This window comes from Lipotes vexillifer, unplaced genomic scaffold (genome assembly GCF_000442215.2).
Source record: "Lipotes vexillifer unplaced genomic scaffold, Lipotes_vexillifer_v1.1 scaffold402, whole genome shotgun sequence".
Classification (NCBI taxonomy): Eukaryota; Metazoa; Chordata; class Mammalia; order Artiodactyla; family Lipotidae; genus Lipotes; species Lipotes vexillifer.
The window spans coordinates 2,992,422-3,015,204 of NW_006798409.1; the positions used below are offsets into that span (position 1 = coordinate 2,992,422).

General features: G+C 38.5%; 1 protein-coding gene across 1 annotated transcript in view; it reads right to left on the bottom strand.

Annotated features, from left to right (window-relative positions):
- Nucleotides 1–22,783, bottom strand: part of TTC3 (tetratricopeptide repeat domain 3) — a 140,983-nt gene that overhangs the window by 21,233 nt on the left and 96,967 nt on the right. The window contains exons 34-36 of the mRNA XM_007470490.1: nucleotides 18,078–19,125; nucleotides 17,096–17,161; nucleotides 12,195–12,344 (exon numbers count right to left, since the gene is read on the bottom strand). Of these exons, the coding sequence (XP_007470552.1) occupies nucleotides 12,195–12,344; nucleotides 17,096–17,161; nucleotides 18,078–19,125 (1,264 nt within the window). The remainder of the gene's footprint in view (nucleotides 1–12,194; nucleotides 12,345–17,095; nucleotides 17,162–18,077; nucleotides 19,126–22,783) is intronic.

A 22,783-nucleotide genomic window follows, 5' to 3' on the forward strand; every position in this document is an offset into this window, starting at 1 on the left:
AAAAAAAATCTCTCTGCAGGGACTTCCCCAGTGGCGCAGTGGTTAAGAATCCGCCTGCCAATGCAGGGGACACGGGTTCGATCCCTGGTCCAGGAAGATCCCACATGCCCCGGAGCAACTAAGCCCGCGTACCACAACTGCTGAAGCCCACGTGCCTAGAGCCCATGATCCGCAACAAGAGAAGCCACCGCAATGAGAAGCCCGCGCATCACAACAAAGAATAGCCCCCGTTCGCCACAACTAGAGAAAGCCTGCACACAGCAACAAAGACCCAACATGGCCAAAAAGTAAAAATTAAATTAAATTAAAAAAAAAAAATCTCACTGCAATAGCCTAGGTGAGAGACAATGAGGATGACAGTGGTAGCTGTAGGGATGATAAAAAAAAATAAAGGAAACTTTAGAAGACTAGAATGGATAAGACCACGTGTCTGACTGGATATATGGTAAAGCAGAAGGTGACAGAGTTAAAGATAAGTTTCTACCTTGGATGAATAACTAAACACAATTCCATTAACAAAAAAGGAGAATATGGAAGATGTACAGGAAATTAACCTAGATATGTATGTTTAAATAAATTTATAAGTAAACAATAAAATATATAAGAACTTAATAATTGTGACCCTGCAATCATTTTGATGGGACAGAGTAGAAATTTATAAGTGTTTGACAAAGACTACAAATCAAAGGAATAAAATTCTGAATTCAAACAGTCTTCCAACATACCCACACAGAAAGGAATAACGTATTTCCAAGTTTTGCTTATTTACACATCTTCTAACAGGCTATTCTAGAGTGGGTTAGCACACCATCAAGTCAGGTGTGTTCTGCTCCCCAAAGAACCTTTCCCAATATGGCAAACTCCAACCCCATTAATATACTACCATCCAAAAGTCCATTCAACCAATTAATTAGTTGTAACTTGGAATGCATTTCCCCATAAAAAGCCATGTTAGAAACATCAGTTAAATAGCCAACACTTCTCTTCCAAGAAGCTCACAATTACAGTGGTTGGCTGAATAAAACGAGGTCTACAGTGTTAAAGAAGGCAAGTTTCCAGACCATGAAGAGTCTACTTGACTGTAGAAGACATAGTCTGAACCAGGGCTCTGGGAGCAGAGACATGCGGTGCTGGAAAGAGGAGGAGGAAAGCTAAGACTCCCCTCTGGGACGGTTTTGAAAAAGACTCTCATCTGTCTTCAGCAGCCTCCCGTCTTCCTTTTGGCAGTGGGTTCCGCCCTTTGGGGGCCCTTCCTCCCTCAACACCCTCAAGTTTCTCTGGACCCCTGACTTAAGCCCACCCCCAGCTGTGGGCCTGCCAACTGCCAGGCATACTTCCAGAAAGTCCCTCCTCCCCTTCCCTTGCCATCCCTCACCCCGAGGGCGCCTGACTGCAGCACGGTGCTCAGACCAGCCTGGAAGTATCCACACTTCACTCTTCAGCCTAAATGATCCTCTAAGCTACAGGGAGTCTGCACACATGTTTTATTTGGCAAGCCCAGTACTTTTCGTTTGCTTTTCAAAATATAAATGTGTTATCTCTGCCTGGTCACAAAGGCCTTTGGTTTGCAATACCTGCCAGAATTTCAGGCAATATGACAAAGAGAAATGAAAAGCTGTTATCTTGATGCTCTGGATGGTTAGGTACAATACCAGTTGAGACAGCCTTCTTGGTCAGCTTTCTTACACAGGTGTTGCCTTTTGAAACTGCTTCTGAACCTACAAATTCTCTAAAAGTTTTATGTCATTTTTCGAGGTATCATCTCTTCAATGCCAGCAGATATACAGGCGGTGCATATGCTTGTAAGATGCCAGCCACTTATAAATGAACACGCTCTAGACTAATATTTCTAACAATTACTATGTGAATCAGAATGGAGCAATATTTACAAGAGACTAAAAGAAGCACGTTTCAACTTTACTCTTTTCCAGTTTGAAATTCTACTAGTAATGACGACTGCTTAATGAAGTCCCAACTTCATTTCTGCTTAGGGAGCCTTTCATTTTCCACCTCTGACCAGGTTCCCTGTAGCCTGAACTTCCTGCTTAGGCTTAGAATGTGACCAGGTCACTGAGACATGGGTTCAGCTACAGAAACTTGGAGCCTCCTCCTTCAGAAAAGACGGTGTACCCTGAATCCAAGTTACACAGACTCCCTGTGAAATATGGCTCTCTATTCAAAAGAGGCATCAACTTACAAGGACATTTCTCCCTCATCAGCTTTCGACACCAAGGTTTCGGATGTTCCTGGGAAGCAGGTTTGCTAACCAGTCCAGGTCCTTAATGACTTTAAAGTCCCGCTGCAGGAGTAGGGTTGACCTCAATGGCCTTGAGATGTGCAGGCCAACTGTTCTAAGGCAGCAGAGGTTCAACAGCTTAGTGACATTCCCTCCATCACGGGGACAGTTCAACTCACATTTTCCTTGCTGCAATCTTGCTGATCCTGAATGTGCTGAGTCATTACTGTGACAGAGGTGACCACCATGCCTACTAGGCTTACAAGATCCTGTATTCTACTACCATGACCAATGTCCATATGCACGCCTTGCTGCTGATGGCCAAGCCAAACTTGTTTCTTGCCTCTATTCTAAGCCAATGATTTCACCTAGGATTCAGCCCTTTGTCTGGGAGATGATGTACAACCTCAAGGTTATACTGGGACATAAGAACCTACTTGGCAACAAGTACCTCAAGCAGTTCAGGTATCAAAAGGCACAAAGTATTATAAACACACAAACAACCCCCCCTACAGCTCAGCCATGAAAAATGCTACATGATGAGTTCATCTGCCATTTGTACTCACCACCCTTTAATGACATAGCTGGCCTAGGGCAGCTATCATGAGCTTGTCTCTGACTACATGAAAAAGAATAATCTGAATGCCTTTCTTTAAAACATTAGAATAGGAGAAACAACAGGCTGTATACAACTGCATCCTGTATTTGCACAGTTCACTGACATAATTATAAACACCTCTGAAAGTCTTTTTCTCAATTAGAGAGCATTTGGTTTTTGTATCTCTTTTTTTAAACCTCAACTATGTTTTAAAATAAATATTTGAAGTGCCTTCAGTAATATATATAATTTAAAAAATACAAAATAAAAAAGAATGCTAAGTAAAGAAAACAGAATAAAAAGATAAGAATGATAATATAAAAACAGAGCCAGAGTAATATAAAAACAAATGGCATGAGGTCCTAACCATTCTTCAGAAACAGTATTAAAACTTTCTGGCAGTCGAAGTCAAATAAAAACAAGCCCACTGCACAAAGAAACACAGTAAAAGTAGAGAGAAATTACTTCTCAGGGCCTCATAAAGAGGATGCTACATAAAAGTCCTGGAAGATCAGCACAGAGTCTGGCACTTAAGAAGCATCCAATAAATATTTGTCAAATGAAAGAATGGGTAATATCCTCAACTATATACTAGCAGTAAATAAAGCAACAATCTTCACACAACGTCCAGGCCTAATGGCCTTTCATGTAGGCTGACAGAATATGAAGACACAATTCACTAAACCCAGTTCTTCAGGGGCCCAAGTACAACTGTTTGATAACATCGGCATAGCTCCTAGTCTGTACACTGAGATCCAAAGATGGCTAAGAAACAGTCCTCACTTTCAGGGAGATCACAGTTTGGTGGGGGAAATATGGATAAAAGATAATTACTACACCATACACAAAAACTAACTCAAAATGGATCATAGGCCTAAGTGGAGAGAGCTAAAACTATAAAACTCTAGAATACAGGAGTAAATCTTGGTGCTTGGTGATCTTGGATTTGACAGTGGTTTCTCAGCTATGACATCAAAAGCATAAGCAACAAAAGAAAAAATAGAGAAAGCGGACTACACTGAAATTTAAAACTTGTGTGCTGCAAATGATACCATCAAGAAAGTGAAAAGACAACCCACGGAACAGGAGATAGAAGAAATAAAGTTGCAAATATGGAAGATGGGAGAAAATATTTCTAAATCATATATTTGATAAGCAACTTGTACCTAAAATACATATATATGAAAACTCTTAATTCAATAATTAAAAAACAAATAATGAAATTAATAAATGGGCAACGGATTAAAACAGACATTTCTCCAAATTTTCCAAAGATATAAAAATGGACATTAAGCACATATAATATGCTCAACATCATTAACCTTTAGGGAAATGCAAATCAAAACCACAATGAGAAACCACTTTACACCCATCAGAATAGCTAAAATCAAAAAGACAGATGATAATAAGCATTAGTGAGACCATGGAGAGATTGGATCCCTCATACACTGCTGGTGGGAATGTAAGATGGTGCAGCTGTTTTGGAACAGTATGGAACTTTCTCGAACTCTTAAATATGGAGTTAGCACACGACCCAGCAATTCCACTCCTAGGTAAATACCCAAAAGAAATGAAAATATATGTCCACAGAAAAACTTGTACTCAGATGTTCATAGCAATACTATTCGTAACAGCCAAAAACTGGAAAGAATCCAAATGTCCATCAACTGATGAATGGGTAAATAAAATGTGATACAGCATACAAAGGAATATTATTCAGCAGTAAAAAGGAATGAAGTGCTGACACATGTTACTTGGATGAATGTACATGGATGGACCCTGAAAACATTAAGCTAGGTGAAAGAAGGCACTCACAAAAGACCACATATAATATGACTCCATTTATATAAAATGCCCAGAACAGGCAAATCCACAGAGTAAATCAGTGCTTGCCTACAGCTGGGGGAGGGAGGGAAGAGAACAGGGAGTGACTGGTAGTGGTTACGAGATTTCGTTTTGGGGCAATAAAAATGTTCTAAACTTAAGACTGTGGTGATGGCTACAACAGCGTGCATATAGTGAAAACACTGACTATATACTTTAAATGGGTGAATTTTATGGTATGTGAATTCTATCTCAATAATGATATTAACAAAATGATAATTGCTGTATAATATAGTGTGAGGCACTCATTATCACCACTGCATTAATAAGGGCATTTAACCAAGCCTGAGCTGTCGTCAGTGACTGCTTCCTCAACAACCTGATGCCTGAGTTGGACCCAAACAGTGAGGAGGAGTGAGCCAGGCTTGGGAAGGAAGAAGGCCACTTGAAGCAGAAGGAACAGTGCTGGGAAAAGGTCCAGAAGTGAGCAAATCACATGAAGAGCACTATCCATTACGTAAGGGAGAAGGCAGAAGACGGAGTTAGGTACCAATCACAGAAGGTCTCTTAAGCTCTTGGTAATTACTGAGCATTAGTGAATTACTGGTGCTAACCTACTGTGGCAGAGGGATGGCATTCACAGCCCCATCCTTCACCCCTCCCCATATCTATACCCTTTCTCATGGGACCTTGGCGTTCCCTTCACTAAAGAGGCAGTCTCTTTTCCCCACCCCTGGCATCTGGGCTATGTGACTTGCTTTGCCTGATGTGATATTAGCAGTGACTGTCCTCACTTGCCCTTGTACTTACTGGAAGATGAAAGACGCATGGAGCAGATCTAGTTGCCCCTGTTGTCCCTGCTGAGGCCATTCTAGCACAGCCAAGAACAGCACAGCCCTAGCTGACCCAAAGGTGAAACAGTCTAGCCAAGCCCAATTGGGATCAGCTAACCCACAGACTCACACATTTAATATTCATTGTTACACATCACTGAGGTTTTTGTGTGTGGTTGTTACTCGGCATTATTATGGCGTCGATTAGCTGACAGGCTGCTCATGAAATGCTGAGAAATGTTTTACAACTGGCTGTGGAACTGACATTCTCTTAAGGGAGGACAAAAGCAAGGTATTTGGAGCCTGACACTCACCACCTGTTCTCCTGCTTAGTAATGGTGTGACTTGGAGCGAGATGCATTAGCAAGTCCGGCCCCCTTTTTCCTTATCAGTAAAATGGAGAGAATATTATATACTATACTGTAACACCAGTACACTAGGATTGTTTTGAGATTAAAATAATACATGTAAAATATTTACAACTCAGTATGGCACATAACATGAGCTCCATAAATGTTAGATTAAAAAAAATGCTGGTGCAACTAAGGAGCCCATCTGCCACAACTAAGACCCAGCACAACCAAATAACTAAATAAATAAATGTTAAAAAAAAAAAAAAAAAAAGGCTGGGGACCCCCCTGGCGGTCCAGTGGTTAAGACTTCACCTTCCAATGCAGGGGTTGCAGGTTTGATCCCTGGTTGGGGAGCTAAGATCCCACATGCCTCATGGCCAAAAAAACCAAAAAAACATAAAACAGAAGCGATATTGTAACAAATTCAATAAAGACTTTAAAAATGGCCCACATAAAAAAAAAATCTTAAAAAAAAATTTAAAAAGGCTGAACTTGGCAAGGGCAATAACTGAACAGGAGAACCCCACCTCTATGAAGACGTGAGCTGAGGAAGTTTTGGCAGGCAGGGGCCCAAGATTCTGTTGAAACAGGACAAAGTTCCAAATTCTACTCCATAAATTATTGTGGGCCAAAATTATTTTGACTGTGTTTTAAGAGTCAATGTCAACTAAATCCCCATCTTAGCTATAAGAAAATCTCATTAAAGCACCTTAAGAACATATGACCTACGAGAGATGGGGAGTGACTGCTTAATGGGTACAGGGCTTCTTTTTAGAGTGCTGAACAACGGTTCTGGATTAGATGGTGGTAATGATTATACAACATGATGAACAGACTGAAAACCACTGAACTGTATACTTTATAGTAGTTAAAGGTGAATTTTACCTTAATAAAACAAGAAAGAACATATGCCCTTGAGCAATATGGCAACCAGTTATAACCTGCTGGTTGCAGGTGAGATGTACATTAAAAACAATAGGAGACTCTGGCTTTAGAATTGCTATTTTCCTCTGGCAGGGAATAGAGAATTGGCCCATCCCTAGCTCATGATAATCAAACTCCATCAGCTATATGCAATAGCTGGCCCAGATTCTTACTGATGCTTTGTAAATGCTCAGCGCTTTTCAAGTACTTTGTAAGTAAGTGATTTTTCTCAAAGAGGGCATGACAGCATTCTGGGTGGGACAATTCTTCCTCCTTCTATACTTATCTGTGGCCATTCCCCATCCCTTTCCAACCACCTCTGTGAGTCCTCACAAAACTATGAAGTAGAGATTACATTATTAATGAGGAAACTGAGGGTCGAAGAGATTGAGTAAATTATTTTAGGTCACAAAGCTATTAAGTGGTGGTGCTGGGATCACTAGTCAGGCAGTCTGACTCTTATTGCCCAAGTTTTTTTTTGTTTTTTGTTTTTTTACTTTTGGCTGCGTTGGGTCTTCGTTGTTGTGCATGGGCTTTCTCTAATTGCAGCGAGCAGGGGCTACTCTTAGCTGCCGTGTGCGGGCTTCTCACTGCGGGGCTTCTCTTGTTGCAGAGCACGGGCTCTAGGCATGCAGGCTTCAGTAGTTGTGGCATGTGGGCTCAGTAGCTGTGGCTCCTGGGCTCTAGAGCGCAGGCTCAGTAGTTGTGGCTCGTGGGGTCTAGAGCACAGGCTCAGTAGTTGTGGCGCACGGGCTTAGTTGCTCTGCTTGCCTGAGTTCTTAAACGTGATTTGCTACTCCTTGCCTCTCTCTTCTCTATAAGGGGGAAGGGCTGTTGTATCTAATATATCCAAATGTGGGATCAAGAAACTTTAAGTATTAGCTCATAACCTCAGTGATCTAAGAGAGTCAAAGGCCAAGGGAAAGATCAACGAAAGTGGACATTTCTTTTTACGTTTATAAAAGATTTTCCACAAGTGAATTCTGAGTATAGTCATGATTAATAAAGAAGTGGCCACAACTAAACCTCATCTGCTCTTGTGCAGACAACAACCTAAGGATCTCAGACAAGCAATTTATCCTGCTAGGAAACGGGTATACATTTTACATGGAAAGTCTAATAACCTAACTGGCCTGTAATTTGAGGGACTAAATAATGGCTCTTTTAAAAAATGGACTGACTACTCTTAAGCATAACCACATGGAACCCGACCCAGAGCCTTAGCAAAGTTAAAAAGCAGGTCAAGAGCCCAAGCCCACCAGCCAAAGCTGCTTCTCTCACAGCCCTCCTCCCTGGGTGCTAATTTACTGTACATTTCTTGGTCAAGTGTACAAAGAAGCCTTGATGAGCTGCACAAATACAGGACCCAGTCAGACCAGCATTTTATAAAGCTGGACAAGCCTCTGCCAGACAGAAAGAAACCTCACTCACCAGACGCCCACCTAAAATTAAGTGGCTGAGTCTGCAAATCTGCCCTCAGCACTTAATCGGGTGAACACAGGCATTCCCGCATGGATTTATTAAAACTGAAAACTGAATTTTCCTGAGGCAATACAAAGTTTACAAAAATATTTTATTTTGTTAAGCCCCCCAAGTAGCTTATCCAAATTAGTGTTCTGTGAGCCACTGTGCAGGGCTTTACTTTTGCTCATTTTTCCCTCTTCACAATCAAGAAGACTTCATTCATCTGGGCAACTGAGCAGAAAGGCTGCTTCCTTCCAATTCTTCTCATTCTTCAAATCTCCCCAGTCTCACCCCAAGTAAAAACATGTCCTAAGGAATGTTATAACAGTAACCTTTACATACCAACCCTTTTCTTCTGGGCATACTTAAATCTCAATAAATGAGTTTACTGATTAAGGTCCCACAGCTCATTTTCTTCTACTTAATAGGTGACGTCAGCTATTGACTCAGACATCTGGAACAAATTCTTCCTTTCTTAAATGGACTAACAGCCCTTTGTTACCTCTGTACAAAAGACCTCAGTTTTTACAAGCTGATTATAAAATGGGCAGAAGACCTGAAAAGATATTTTTCCAAAGAAAACATTAAGATGGCCAACAGGTACATGAAAAGATACTCAACATCACTCATCATGAGAGAAATACAATGAGATATCACCTCACACCTGTCAGAATGGCTGTCATCAAAAAGAACACAATAGGACTCCCCTGGTGGCACAGTGGTTAAGAATCTGCCTGCCAATTCAGGAGACACGGGTTTGATCCCTGGTCCAGGAAGATCTCACATGCCGTGGAGCAAGTAAGCCTGTGCATCACAACTACTGAAGCACGCGCACCCTAGAGCCTGCGCGCTGCAACTACTGAAGCCCACACTCTCTGGGGCCCGCATGCCACAACTACTGAAGCCCGCGCGCCTACAGCCCGTGCTCTGCAACAAGAGAAGCCACCTCAATGAGAAGCCCATGCACCGCAACGAAGAGTAGCCCCCGCTCGGCACAACTAGAGAAAGCCCACTTGCAGCAACCAAGACCCAATGCAGCCAAAAAAAATTTTTTAAAGAGCACAATAAATGCTGGCAAGGATGTGGAGAAAAGGGAACCCTTGTACACTGTTGGTGGGAATGTAAATTGGTGCAGCCACTATGGAAAACAGAATGGAGGTTCTTCAGAAAACTAAAAATAGAGCTACCACATGATCCAGCAATTCCACTCCTGGGTATATATCCAAAGAACATAAAAACACTAATTCAAAAAGATATATGCACCCCAATATTCACAGCAGCACTATTTACAATAGCTAAGATACAGAAGCAACCTAAGTGTCTATCAACAGATGAATGGATAAAGAGATGTGGTATATATACAGAATGGAATATTACTCAGCCATAAAAAAAATCAAGTTCTGTCATTTGGAAGAACATGGATGGACCTAGAGGGTATTCTGCTAAGTGAAATAAGTCAGACAGAGAAAGACAAGTCTCTATTTTATTGCTTATTTGTAGAATCTAAAGTATAAAACAAACGAATGAATATAACAAACCAGACTCACAGATAGAACAAATTAGTGGCTACCAGTGGGGAGAGGGAAGGGCGGAAGGGCATGATAGGGGTAGGGGGTTAAGAGACACAAACTACTATGTATAAAATAAATAAGCAGCAAGCATATATTGCACAGCACAGGGAAATATAGGCATTATTTTGTAATAACTTTAAATGGCGTATAATCTAATAAAAATATCAAGTCACTATGTTGTACACCTGAAACTAATATTGTAAATCAGCTATATTTCAATTAAAAAAAAAGACCTTAGTTTGAAAAACAAATGTACCATGATTTCCTCACATCTATAATTCCGTTTTCCCACTAATTCAATTGGGCCTTGCCATGAATCAGTACTACTCCAAGAACCAGTCACATGTAACTGAAGGTCAATCTTAACTAATGGAATTCAAGATCAGTAGACTCAACCAAGTTACTCTGGGTGACTTTACAGTTCTAGTATGCCAATGCTCCATGTCTTATTTTTATATTTCCTGAGTAGTAAGATGAAGATGATGATGATAGTAGTAGTAATAATAACAGTGGCAGGCAACACTTAGAGAGCTCTTATTATGCACCAGGCAAAGTCAAGTACAGTTGGCCCTCTGTATCCTCAGATGTGGAACTCTCGGATACAGAGGGCTAAGCATATTGCACCACTGTATACAAGGGACTTGAGAATCTGTGGATTGGGGTATTTCTGAATGGGTCCTGGAACCAATCCCCTGCAGATACTGAGGGATAACTGTACTTTACAAGTATTAATCTAACCCGGCAAATGGGAGCTACTGTTACCCAAATTTTCCAGATAAGAAACTAAAGCACAGAGATGTTAAATAACTTGACCAAGATCAGAACTAGTATAGAACTAAGCCTGGATCTGAATCCAGTCAGTATGTCAGGCCTCACACTCTGAACCACTATTGCTACACAACTTCTTTCACTATAAACAAGAATTTAGGGATTTGCCTGGTGGCAATGGTTAAGAATCTGCCTCCCAGTGCTGGGGACACAGGTTCGATCCCTGGTCTGGGAAGATCCCACATGCCACAGAGCAACTAAGCCTGTATGCCACGACTACTGAGCCTGCACTCTAGAGACTGCAAGCCACAGCTACTGAAGCCCGCGCACCTAGAGCCCATGCTCCGCAGCAAGAGAAGCCACCACAATGAGAAGCCTGCGTGCCTCAACGAAGAGTAGCCTCCACTCGCCGCAACTAGAGAAAGCCCAAGTGCACCAACGAAGACCCAACGCAGCCAAAACAAAAAAAATGCCATGAATGCAGAACACAATGATAAAAAAATTTAAACAATAATAATAATTTAACTTGGAGCTTAGTCTCCAGAAAATACTTTGGGTTTTTTTTTTGGTATTTATTTATTTATTTTAACATCTTTATTGGAGTATAATTGCTTTACAATGGTATGTTAGTTTCTGCTTTATAACAAAGTGAATCAGCTATACATATACATATATACCCATGCCTCCTCCCTCTTGAGTCTCCCTCCCACCCTCCCTATCCCACCCCTCTAGGTGGTCACAAAGCACCGAGCTGATCTCCCTGTGCTATGCGGCTGCTTCCCACTAGCTATCTATTTTACATTTGGTAGTGCATACATAAGTCCATGCCACACTCTCACTTCATCCCAGCTTACCCTTCCCCCTCCCCATGTCCCCAAGTCCATTCTCTATGTCTGCGTCTTTATTCCTGTCCTGCCCCTACATTCTTCAGAACCATTTTTTTATTCCATATATATGTGTTAGCATACGGTATTTGTTTTTCTCTTTCTGACTTACTTCACTCTGTATGACAGACTGTCCATCCACCTCACTACAAATAACTCAATTTCATTTCTTTTTATGGCTGAGTAATATTCCATTGTATATATGTGCCACATCTTCTTTATCCATTCATCTGTCGATGGACACTTAGGTTGCTTCCATGTCCTGCCTATTGTAAATAGAGCTGCAATGAACATTGTGGTACATGATTCTTTTTGAATTATGGTTTTCTCAGAGTATATGCCCAATAGTGGGATTGCTGGGTCATATGGTAGTTCTATTTTTAGTTTTTTAAGGCACCTCCATACTGTTCTCCAGAGTGGCTGTACCAATTCACATTCCCACCAGCAGAGCAAGAGGGTTCCCTCAGAAAATAGTTTTAGTTAAGCAAGCAAACTGAATTATGATATATGAAAATTCAGATTCACAGCCCTTTTCTTAGACTGCGACTTGCAGAGCTTCTAAAACACTGCAAAAAAAACCCACTGTTACTTTAATATGTCATAAAGAAATCTGAAATAGGCAACGAGAAAGATTCCTTTTGTTTAGCCAACAATGCAGTAGCTCAGCTAATTGAAGCTACACAAGCACAATTCTCCTAATGATACTGCATGCTATTAAGAGGGTTTCAGATAGGATTACCTTGTTTTCTTCTAGGTGCCTTTTCAACTTGTCTTCCAAATCCTTGGTTTCTTCTGAGCCCTTGATATTTCTCTGCTCATAATTTTCACATGCTTCCTTAAGCTGCTCTTGTAAAACTTGGTACTCCTTTTCAATCTGTGAAATACTCCCCTAAAAGTATAATACAAAAGTATCTATTAAAAGTAGTTTTAAAAGCCTATTTCTGATCTTGTTCTGAACTGTCTCTTAAAATAAACAAAGGAGAATATATGGCAGATGAAAATTTACAAGGGAAATGTCACAATAATTCAAGAATTAAAAACTCATTACACTGTTTATCAAAGCCAGCTCTTTATTTATTTATTTCTTTGGCTGCCTTGGGTCTTAGTTGTGACACGTGGGATCTTTGTTGCGGCATGTGGTATCTTTTTGTTGCAGCGCACGGGCTCAGTAGTTGCAGTGTGTGGGCCTAGCTGCCCTGTGGCATGTGGGACCCCAATTCCCCAACCAGGGATCAAACCTGTGTCCCCCGCAATGGAAGACAGACTCCCAACCACTGGACCATCAGAGAAGTGCCAAGCCAGCTCTTTTTTTAAAAAAAAATTATTCATATTACTGGAACTCATAAGGAAACTTCTCAATATGTACCAAAATTAGCTCTGAATATTTGTTTTAGAAGAGTCTAATATTAAATTAACAGTTTGATGTGAATGTCATCCTCCACAATTAACATCAAGAACTACTTACCAGCTTTAAAAACTGCAAATATTATGCATATTTTAGATATGAACAGGACATATCAATTTTAGCCCAGCTTTTATAGTGTTTCAAATGGATAGCTGCTGATACTTTTAAAAGACGAGTTAAAATAGTATCAATAAATTATTTACAGTTATGTACCTGTCTCCCAGACAGCTTTAAAAAAAAGCAAACAGAAGTCATACTTCAATGTGAAATGTTGGCAAACAAAAAGCAGCATTTATGTATTTTTTTAAAGCCTTTCATACTGCTAAGACTGGCAGCAATCACACATTTGTGTCTGAAAGAAGCACCTGTTTGATGCTGGCAACTCCTCCCAGCTGCAGGTAACTGCTCTACCAAGATACGAGGGGGCTTGGCAGCCAGGCTTTGGAAATCTAACCCAGTGGCACAAACTTGGTCCACCTTTCCCATCTCCTGCACCTCTCCCAGCATCTCAGCATCTTCCGAGTGTAAAAAGGCAGGGAATCAAGGTTTTGAAATTCTGTAAATTATCAGAGAACCGGGAACTGTGGCCAAGGTGACCATACATGCCAATTTGCTGTGGAGAGTCTCAGTTTTTGTCATCCAGACTGAAAGTTCAGCTCTATGAATAAAGCCCATATTTAAATAATCAACTAAATGGTGAACCTTACTATGACCCACAAGTAAGCATTTACGGTTTCAGATCTTAGTTATTTCTGTTTTCAGTCTCAATTCAGCAAAAGGATCACAATGCAACTCAGTATTATGAATTAATTCATATGCCCCAAATTGCTAACAGAGACAGGCAGCAAGTTATATGCCATCTCTATGTTATTATACTTAAATTTCACCACAATTGTGTAAAAGATATGTTATTTTCAGTTGTTACAGATCAGGAAACCAAGGTTTAGAGAAGACAGGCAACTTCTCAAAGTCCCAGAAGAAAGCAGCTGTACTGGGGATAATTTTAAGTCTCACTGGTTGAGAAACCAGCAATCAACTATGCTAATGTCAAGGTCTTGAAACTAAGAGCTAATTTAAGAAAGCATTCATGAATTATCCCAACACTGATGAGAATATTTATATGAGGGTAGAAACACTGGCTCAAACAACACAGCGTTCTTGGTTAAAGCTAAGTAGTATAAGAACTCAATACCACTCATTCTACTTGGTATACACTCATATTCAGCCAACAGTGTTCACCACAGCACTGTAAGCATGAAAAGCTAACATAATCTAAATGTTCAACAAAAGAATCTAGTCAAATAAACTATGAATTCATATAATGGAATACCAAGCATGCATTAAAAATGTTGGCGAAAACTGGTATTTACTGACATGGAAAAAAGTCCACAATATATTAAGACTGAAAATTTCAAATGTAACATATATGGTATGATCCCATCTTTTAAAAAGCATTGCTAAAACAAATTAATTAATTAATTAAATTAAATTAAAAGCATTGCTAACTTAAATGCCAATGTTAAAATAAAACCTGGAAGGCTGCACATCAAATTCTAACATAGGTGATGGGAATGTAGATAATTTTCAATTTCTCTTTCATAATTTTCAGTATTGTTCATTAAAAAATTTAAGGGCTCTATATTATATTTTATAATTGGCTAAAACTGTAAAGCTATTTGTAAAAATAGTAGCAGGCGACACAAAGTTCTAACCTTACTTATTCCTAATTAATTACACATCTGATATTATAAATCACTCCCAATCAGTGATCATAGAATTGCTTCATTTTTAAATGACAGAGTAATATTCATTATATGGATGTACCATAATTCACTTAACTAGTGAATATCAATGGATATTCACGTTGTATTCAATTTTTTGCTGACATAAATACAGATAAAACAAATATACAAATATCCTGTTCACTGGTCTCTGTACACATATATGAACGCAGATAAATTCCAAATTGCCTTCCCCCCAAATTTACATTTTTGTATTCTTTCAATAATGTATAAATGATTGTTTTTCTTCCATTGCGGTTGGGCAATATGTTTAAAAATTATCCTTATTTCTTTTATTGCAGATTGTCTATTCCCATCCATTCCCATTTTTGTGTCAGATTATTAATTTTTTCCTTATTGATTTACAGCAACTTCATATGCTAAGCAAGGAAATTAGTTCTCTGTCCTATGCTGCAAATAATTTTCCTAGTTGGTCATTTGTGTTTTGATGCTGTATATGTTTGTTCATATATATATATATATATGTTATGTGCATGTATAGACACATTACATATGTGTGTATAAACACTTATACACAAATACTTTTCTGTCCTGCTGTTCATTAATCTTATTTTAAAAATTTTCCTTTTCTTCTAGGTACTCTTCTAGGTCCATTTTTTAATATTTAAATATTTTATCTGCCTGGAATTTATTCTGGTATATGGAATGAGGTAGGGATCCAAGTTAATTTTTTCTAGATGGCAACGCACTTCTCCTAACACCACGTATTTAATAATCTACTTTTTGCTCACCAACAACTAGCATTTTTATTAGACCTTAAATTTTTATACTTTGTTCTATTGGATTCTTAGTCTAATGGTCTATTTATGTGCTAATATAGATTTATATTATGTTTTGATACCTACCTGCACAACTCCCCTTCCTATAGTTTCTTTTCCATGGGCATTCTTGATGTTCGTTTTTCCATATGAAGTTTAGAATCAATTTGTCCAATTTCAAATAAATTCTATGCAGTAGCCAGCCACCAAGGTGGCCCCCAAGATCCTTGCCTCTTGGTATTCATGCCATTGTATAATCCTCGCCTACAATGTATCGGGTTGGTGGGTTGCTCTATGTGACCAAGACAAATACAGGAGAAGCGATACACTCTGACTTCCTAAAGTAGGTCATGAAAGCCACTGTTACTTCTGCCTTGGATCACCCACTCTGGGGAAAGCCACGCCTCAAGGAGGACACTCAAGCAGCCCTAGGTGGAGGTCCACAGGCAAGGAACTCATGCCTGCTGCCAACAGCCAGCACCAACTTGCTAGGCATGTGAATGAGCCATCCTGGAGGTAGCACCTCCAGTCCCAGTTACTCCTGCAGATGCTTGAGCCAAGGTCAACACCTTGACTGCAACTCATAAGAAATATCTGGAATGACCCAGCTAAACTGCTCCTCCATTCCTGACTCACAGAAATTGTGAGGTAGCTTGTTATGCAGCAATAGATAACTAATACACTCTGTTCATGTTTGTTTTGAGACTGTGTTAAATTAAAATCTTTAGAGAGAACCAATCTCTTTAATAACAGGTCCTCCTATTCAAGTACACTGAATATTTTCTCATTAAGTCTTCTGTGTGTCTCAGTAGCATTTTAAAGTCTTCTTTCACAGGCTTACATATTTTATCTTTTTGATGCTATTGAAAACGTAATCTTTTCTTTTAATATAATTTGCAATGGGTTGTTTATATATGGAAAGGAATTTTATCCAATCAACCTTCTGAATTATCTTACATTTTGGTATTGGGTTTTCGGTTGATCACTTTGGATGTTCCAGGGACACAGTCTTAGCCTCTGTAAATAATGATACTTATACCTCCACCTTTAAAATCTTATTTTTTTCTCTTATCTGATTTTGTCAGCTAATATCTCCAGGATAATAATAAATATTAATGATGATATATAACCTTTAAGCAAGATGACGCATTTGGCTTAAGAAAGATACAAGCATGTTGAAAAGTATTCATCTATTCCCATCTGATTATGAGTTTTAGTCAAGAAAAAAAACTTGAATTTTTTCCAATACCCTATCAGCAACTATGGAGCTGATCAAATGACTTTTCTCTTAAGATACATTAACACAGTAATTATATTAATAGATTTTCTAATTGACTCATTCTTAAAGCAGTGAAGGTTTTTATAACAATTTCTATATTATTCATGTAAATAAGCTTTTATTTATAAATTAATACAGGCTCATTATACCAGTTAAAACAATAAAGCCGTTATACTTCACAATCAGTAAGCTAGAAAAAACTTACCTTTTCCTCTGCCTCCCCTTCCCAAATTCAAACAATAAAAACAAAATAATTTTCTGTTATGTTCTAAAGCTTATTCTATTATGTTTTGTATGGAATAACTGGCTTCAAAATAGTTCTAAGTTCGTCATTCCCATCTAGTTAAAAGTAAAGAAAATTAAACCTTTAAACAGTTTAATATGATTTTGACTCACCTGCTGTGCCTCAAAAGGATCATACGGCTCAGTATTGACTTCTTGATGCATTATATTCCGAGACACCTTTGGGGCAAAACAAATACATTCAGTCTATCTCAACTGCTCTAGTGAAATAAATCCATCATGTAATAACATTTTGAAACATGCCCATAACTTTTTCAAGGTTTTTTTTGGCCAGTTTAGATAACGTTCTATGCTTTCTACAAATATTTGTAACAGGAAAAAGTGATCATTTATAATTAGTAAAAGTGAAAATGATTTTGGTTCATTACTGTTAACATAATTCTTCAAAGTTTTCTAGAAAGCAAAAAACTTAATGAGTAGGAGGATAACCAATAAGGATTTAATGAATTCATGCCTGATGAAGTTAACTATAGAGAAACCTTAGCTTATTACCGTGCTTGTCAGGAAGGAACTTTTATTCACATCTCTCTTGTTTCTCTCTATCTGGTTGTGTCTTTTAACTCCCTCACTCCTCCCCTGGTGTGGGGCATGTGCAGCCCAGACTCTTCCTTTTTTCTTTTTCTTGGGAGCTGCCCATGCAGAAAGCATGTTTTCCCCTTCCTTCTCCATGCACTATGTCTTAGGGGCAGGCACCCAAGTTAGGAGGCCTTCTAGTCCAGCACTGCTGTAACTAGGTGGGGAAGCTGGTATGTCATGGGCTTCACTCTCAGAACATGCATTCTGTTTCTCTACAGAAACAGCCACATCTTCCTGCCATACTTTTATTAATTATCAAGGTGATGTTTTGGCTCCATCTGCTGGTTCCACTATCTTACTTCTCAACTGGTGCAAAACTTGGATAGGAAGGTTGTTATTTACTAAACCCAAAAATTCCTCCTGGCATTACCTGTCATGCCCTACAAAAGGATTCATAAAGTCCATCATTTTAAAGAATTTTAGTAAATATAATGGCAATGAAAAATGAGGAGGAAAATTTAACTTTAGTTTTAAGAAGACTTTCTATTTTCAGTCTTACCTGTACGGCAACCATTTGTGTATGTGGAGTATCTGTTACTTCATGGGTGCTTTCTGGATTTACTTCCTGCTTGGCAGAATTTCCACAGTGGTCATCATTTCTGTCAGACTCACTTTGGGCTGTATCAGCACCGTCCGTGATGCACTGTGACTTTACTGATATTTCCAAAGATTCCTGAAGTATTTGTGTTTCAGAGGCAATCTGGTTACCAGGGGCATTCTCAGCACTGAAGTGATGGCCCTCAAAATGCACTTCTGTTATGTCACTGGCTACAAAAGACGGCACCACTGGTATTGATCTTTGCAGCTGATATTCAGAAGAAACTCTGGCCAGAGGTGCGTAAATGCTATACTGGGGCAAAGTCGGTAACACATTTATAAACGCTGGTGGTGTCTGGGTAATGTCAAATCCCCGAAAGGGAAGATATGTACAGTATCCTGTGACCAACTGGGGTTGGGTCCAATAGGTTGGTTTCATATCCTCCGTAACTGGTTTGGGACAATTAGAAGAGACATGCTTGTGACTTGTCTCCTCGGAGACTGGTTTGGGAAAATCAGAAGACACCCCTTTGGGCTTCTCATCCTCAGAAACTGATTTGGAAGAATTATCGGAAATTAGTTTCGGCTTCACGGCTTCACAAGGTGACTGGGGAGAATTAGCAGATGTAAGGTGGGGCTTCACATCCTCAGAAGCTGGTGCTGAAGGTAAGTCAGACACTGGTTTGGATTTCACATCTGGTTTAAATTCCCTAGCAGTTGGATTCAGCGGTAGTTTAACTCGTAAATACTCTCCTGTTTTCGAAATTTCTTCTACTTTTGTCTTAATGTTTTTCTTCTTTCTCTTTTTCTTAAGCCGTAACGCAACTTTCTTCAGTGCAATACAGTTGTCAATCACAACAAAACGAGGACATCCCAGGAGAAAAGATTTCAAACCTCCTGCTTTTTCTAGTATCTGTCGAGTTTCTTCTGGGAAAAACTCATATTCTTCAGAAAACATCTTGTTACTCATGTCCAAGGGACCATGTTCCTCTAACAACTGAGAGAAATAACTTGGAAAAAATTTACATAAGTTATTATAAGGAAGTACTTGTACATGTTTATCTGAAAAAAATATTTCCCCAAATTTCTCCCAAAGCAAAATACTACTCCACTTCTAATTGATCTTGACGCCTCCCCAACACACATATTATACCCATATTAAACCTGAGAGAGGCTAACTGTAATCAATGATACTATAAATCAAATTTTGTTTACCCCTCAGAAAATAATCCTTTAAAAAACCTTGGGGAAAAAAACAAAATGAGATTAAAAAGTTATTTTTATAAGTTTCAGTTAAATAATTATTCAATATATTTTAAAAAACAATGAAAAGCAAAGAGACTTAAGAGAATTAACAAGGCTATCAATAACAAGAACATCAAATGAAAAAAGGAAATCAAATTTCAAAAAAATCCTATTGGAATTTACATATAGTAAATCTATTAACATTTCTCTGTTTAGGAATATACAATGATTCAGAATTACTGAAATCAATCAGGTCTGATCAATAAGCCACCACAGTGCAGGATCAGATCCACAGTAATGGGGCCAATCCCTTAACCTGCCTCCATCTGTGGACTGGGTTTGTTCACTCCAGTTCTGGGGCCATGTTCTTTTGCCATTCTTGTGCCAGGCTCAAAGAGGCTTCCTCTCCCATTTGAATTTGGTATTCAGTCTGTTAAAAGTGGCACAACTAGCAAGAAAGACACATACCATGTACACTAAGAAGGCTTTTTCAAGAGCAAAAACCTCCAAAGGAATATTCTTAGTAAATTAAAGCTAACCAGGAAGATAACTTATTCAGGAGGAAGGTAAAAACAATACTTCTTTAAAGCAAATGAAAACCACTTTATGTGCAGATGCTGCTGCACATAAATGCACAGGACAATTACAAGTGATTAACCCCTATTCAAAGCAACTGCTATACTGAAACATAAAGACCAAAAGCCACTTCTCTTTGTCCGCACGGCTGATCTAAATACTTAAAAGCCGTCAGTCTCTTTTAAAGTGTTTTTTGATAAACATTTTCCCCTTAGAATAAGCTCTGCAATAGAAACTCCCCTACATACATGTTGTTTTGCAAGGTAACAGGTTAAACATGCGTTTGCCTTAAGATTCTAATCAAACTTGATTTTTAATGAGAAATCTCTAAAAGCAGATACTGTTGAGGGAGGATAATAAGGTAAAAAGAAGCAAATCACTGTAGCCTCAGGAACAATAACCCTTGCTGAGGGTCCTGGCCAATTGGTATAAATAACACTGACCCCACAATCTGTCCCAAGAGACACCTTTCCAGTTGGTGTTTAGCTGCCACAAGCAACAGCAGATAATTCATCAGTGGTGTATGTCTATTTACTTTTTGCTCTCCGTGATGAATACTAAAGAGAATCATTAAAAAATAAAGCTTTTCTACCTGCATTAAAATACTTAAATCCAAAATGGGATCACTAAAGAACAGAGACCACAGGAAAGAAAACCATTACCAGTAATTTAGCAAAGAGCTTTTCAAGAGTTCGCAACATGAATGATGATTAGATACGGTGATGATTATTGAGTAACTAATAAAAGTCAGATTCCTGGAGAATACTTAAGGATACAAAAAAATGCTCACCATGCATTTTTAGGTGAAAGGGGCAAATGACAAAGCTGAGTGTATAGTTAAATAACAGCTTATAAAGTCCAAAACATATACTTCATACATATAAACATTTTAAAAGTCTGGGGACTTCCCTGGTCCAGTGGTTGAGACTCCACACTTCCACTGCAAGGGGCATGGGTTTGAGCCCTGGTCAGGGAACTAAGATCCTGCATGCCACACGGTGCAGCCAAAAAAATAAAATAAAAAGTCTGAAAGGATATGTACCTTTTTTTCAAAGAAATAGAGCCTCCATGTTTTTTCCACTGGCTAAATAGCAATGAATTTTTCATACATTCAAACAGAACAAAATTTAATTCAACAAGGGTCCCTAGCCCAAAGAAAAATAGCATTATAACCACATTGTGAATAAAATTTTTATAGTGATTGTTATTTGAAATGCAACACAAAATGAACTTTAACTCTATTTATATGCTTTTCTAGCCTTGAAAAATAGTCTCTGTAGATAAACATGGGGCCCAAGATAGCACAAATATCATTTCTTCATAATCCAGACTCTAATAGGGACAGTGTTCTTGCACTTCAGAACCTGAGGCAAAGACTGGCCATGCTGTGCTTGACGGAAGTGATAAAAATAATAATAAAATTAATTTTACCACAGATAACAATAGTTGCTATATTACATACATGTACATGTTTTCATTTTTTAAGGAACCTCCATACTGTTTTCCATAGTGACTATACCAATTTACCTTCCCACCAACAGTGAACAAGGGTTCCCTTTTCTCCACATCCTTGCCAACACTTGTTATTTCTAGTCTTTTTCGTAAAAGCTATTCTAACAGGTATGAGATGGAGATGATAGCTTATTGTGTGTTTATTTTTAAACTGAAGTACAGTTGATTTATAATATTGTGTTAGTTTCAGGTTTTACAGCAAAGTGATTCAGTTATATATTTTTTTTTTCAGGTTACTTTCCGTTGTAGGTTATTACATTATTGTGTTTTTGATTTGCATTTCCCTAATGATTAATGATGCAGAACATCTTTTCATGTACCTGTTGGCCATCTGTATGCCTTCTTTGGGAAAATGGCTATTCAGGTCTTCTACCCATTTTTTAATTGGACTGTTTGGTTTTTTTGCTATTGAGTTGTATCAGTTGTTCATACATTTTGGATATTAGCCCCTTATCAGATATATGATTTTCAAATATTTTCCCATTTGCAAATATGTGTATGTATATTTTCATAATTCAATGATGATCATTAGTGTCTTAAATGGTCCTTAATGGACTGTCACGTGCTAGTGCATGTCACTGTCAGAACAGGGGCAAGGGATAGGAATGGGAAAAATATTTCCAAAAGCATTCCCATCCTACTATTCTGCTTGTGCCCCTTTGAAAAATCAGTTTTCCACATGCTCATGATTCCTTTTTTTTTTTTTTTTAAAGAAATAGATTAAAAGATGAGGACCCAGTTCCCTCTTTCTTGGAAGAGAGCATGACAAGTAAGCAAGAACCACATTTTCTTTTTGGTAGGCAAAGACTGATAGGGAGAAAAAACCTGATTCTTATTGCACAAAGTCATTTTTATTTGCAATACACTGTGATTCAACCAATGATCAATTTTGCGCTCCTGCTACTTGTAAGCTGCGTGACAGAACTACATTTTCTACTTTTTCTGAAATCTTCCCCAGTGCTTAACCTTAAGTGGTTAATAAATCTTGACTAATTAACACTACTAAAGAGATGTTAGGAAAAACTGAATGTAGAATGCCACCTATTGAAATTTATTATGCTTCAACTATGTGTATCATAAAATGTTAGAACAAGGTGGAGGTCACTGAAAAAAAAAAATCAGTCCCAACCCCCTACTTTAAACTGAAATACTTACATCAAGAAAAAGTTAACAGCAACAGCAGTTATCATAGTATTCTTGACTTCTTGTCTAATATGTTTCTACTCTACACTCTTTTCATATACAATAATTTTATTTTTCTTTCTCTTACCCATTGGCCACTAAAAAAATCATTCTTCAGCCAATCATTACATGTTTACTTTTGAAAATTCAAGG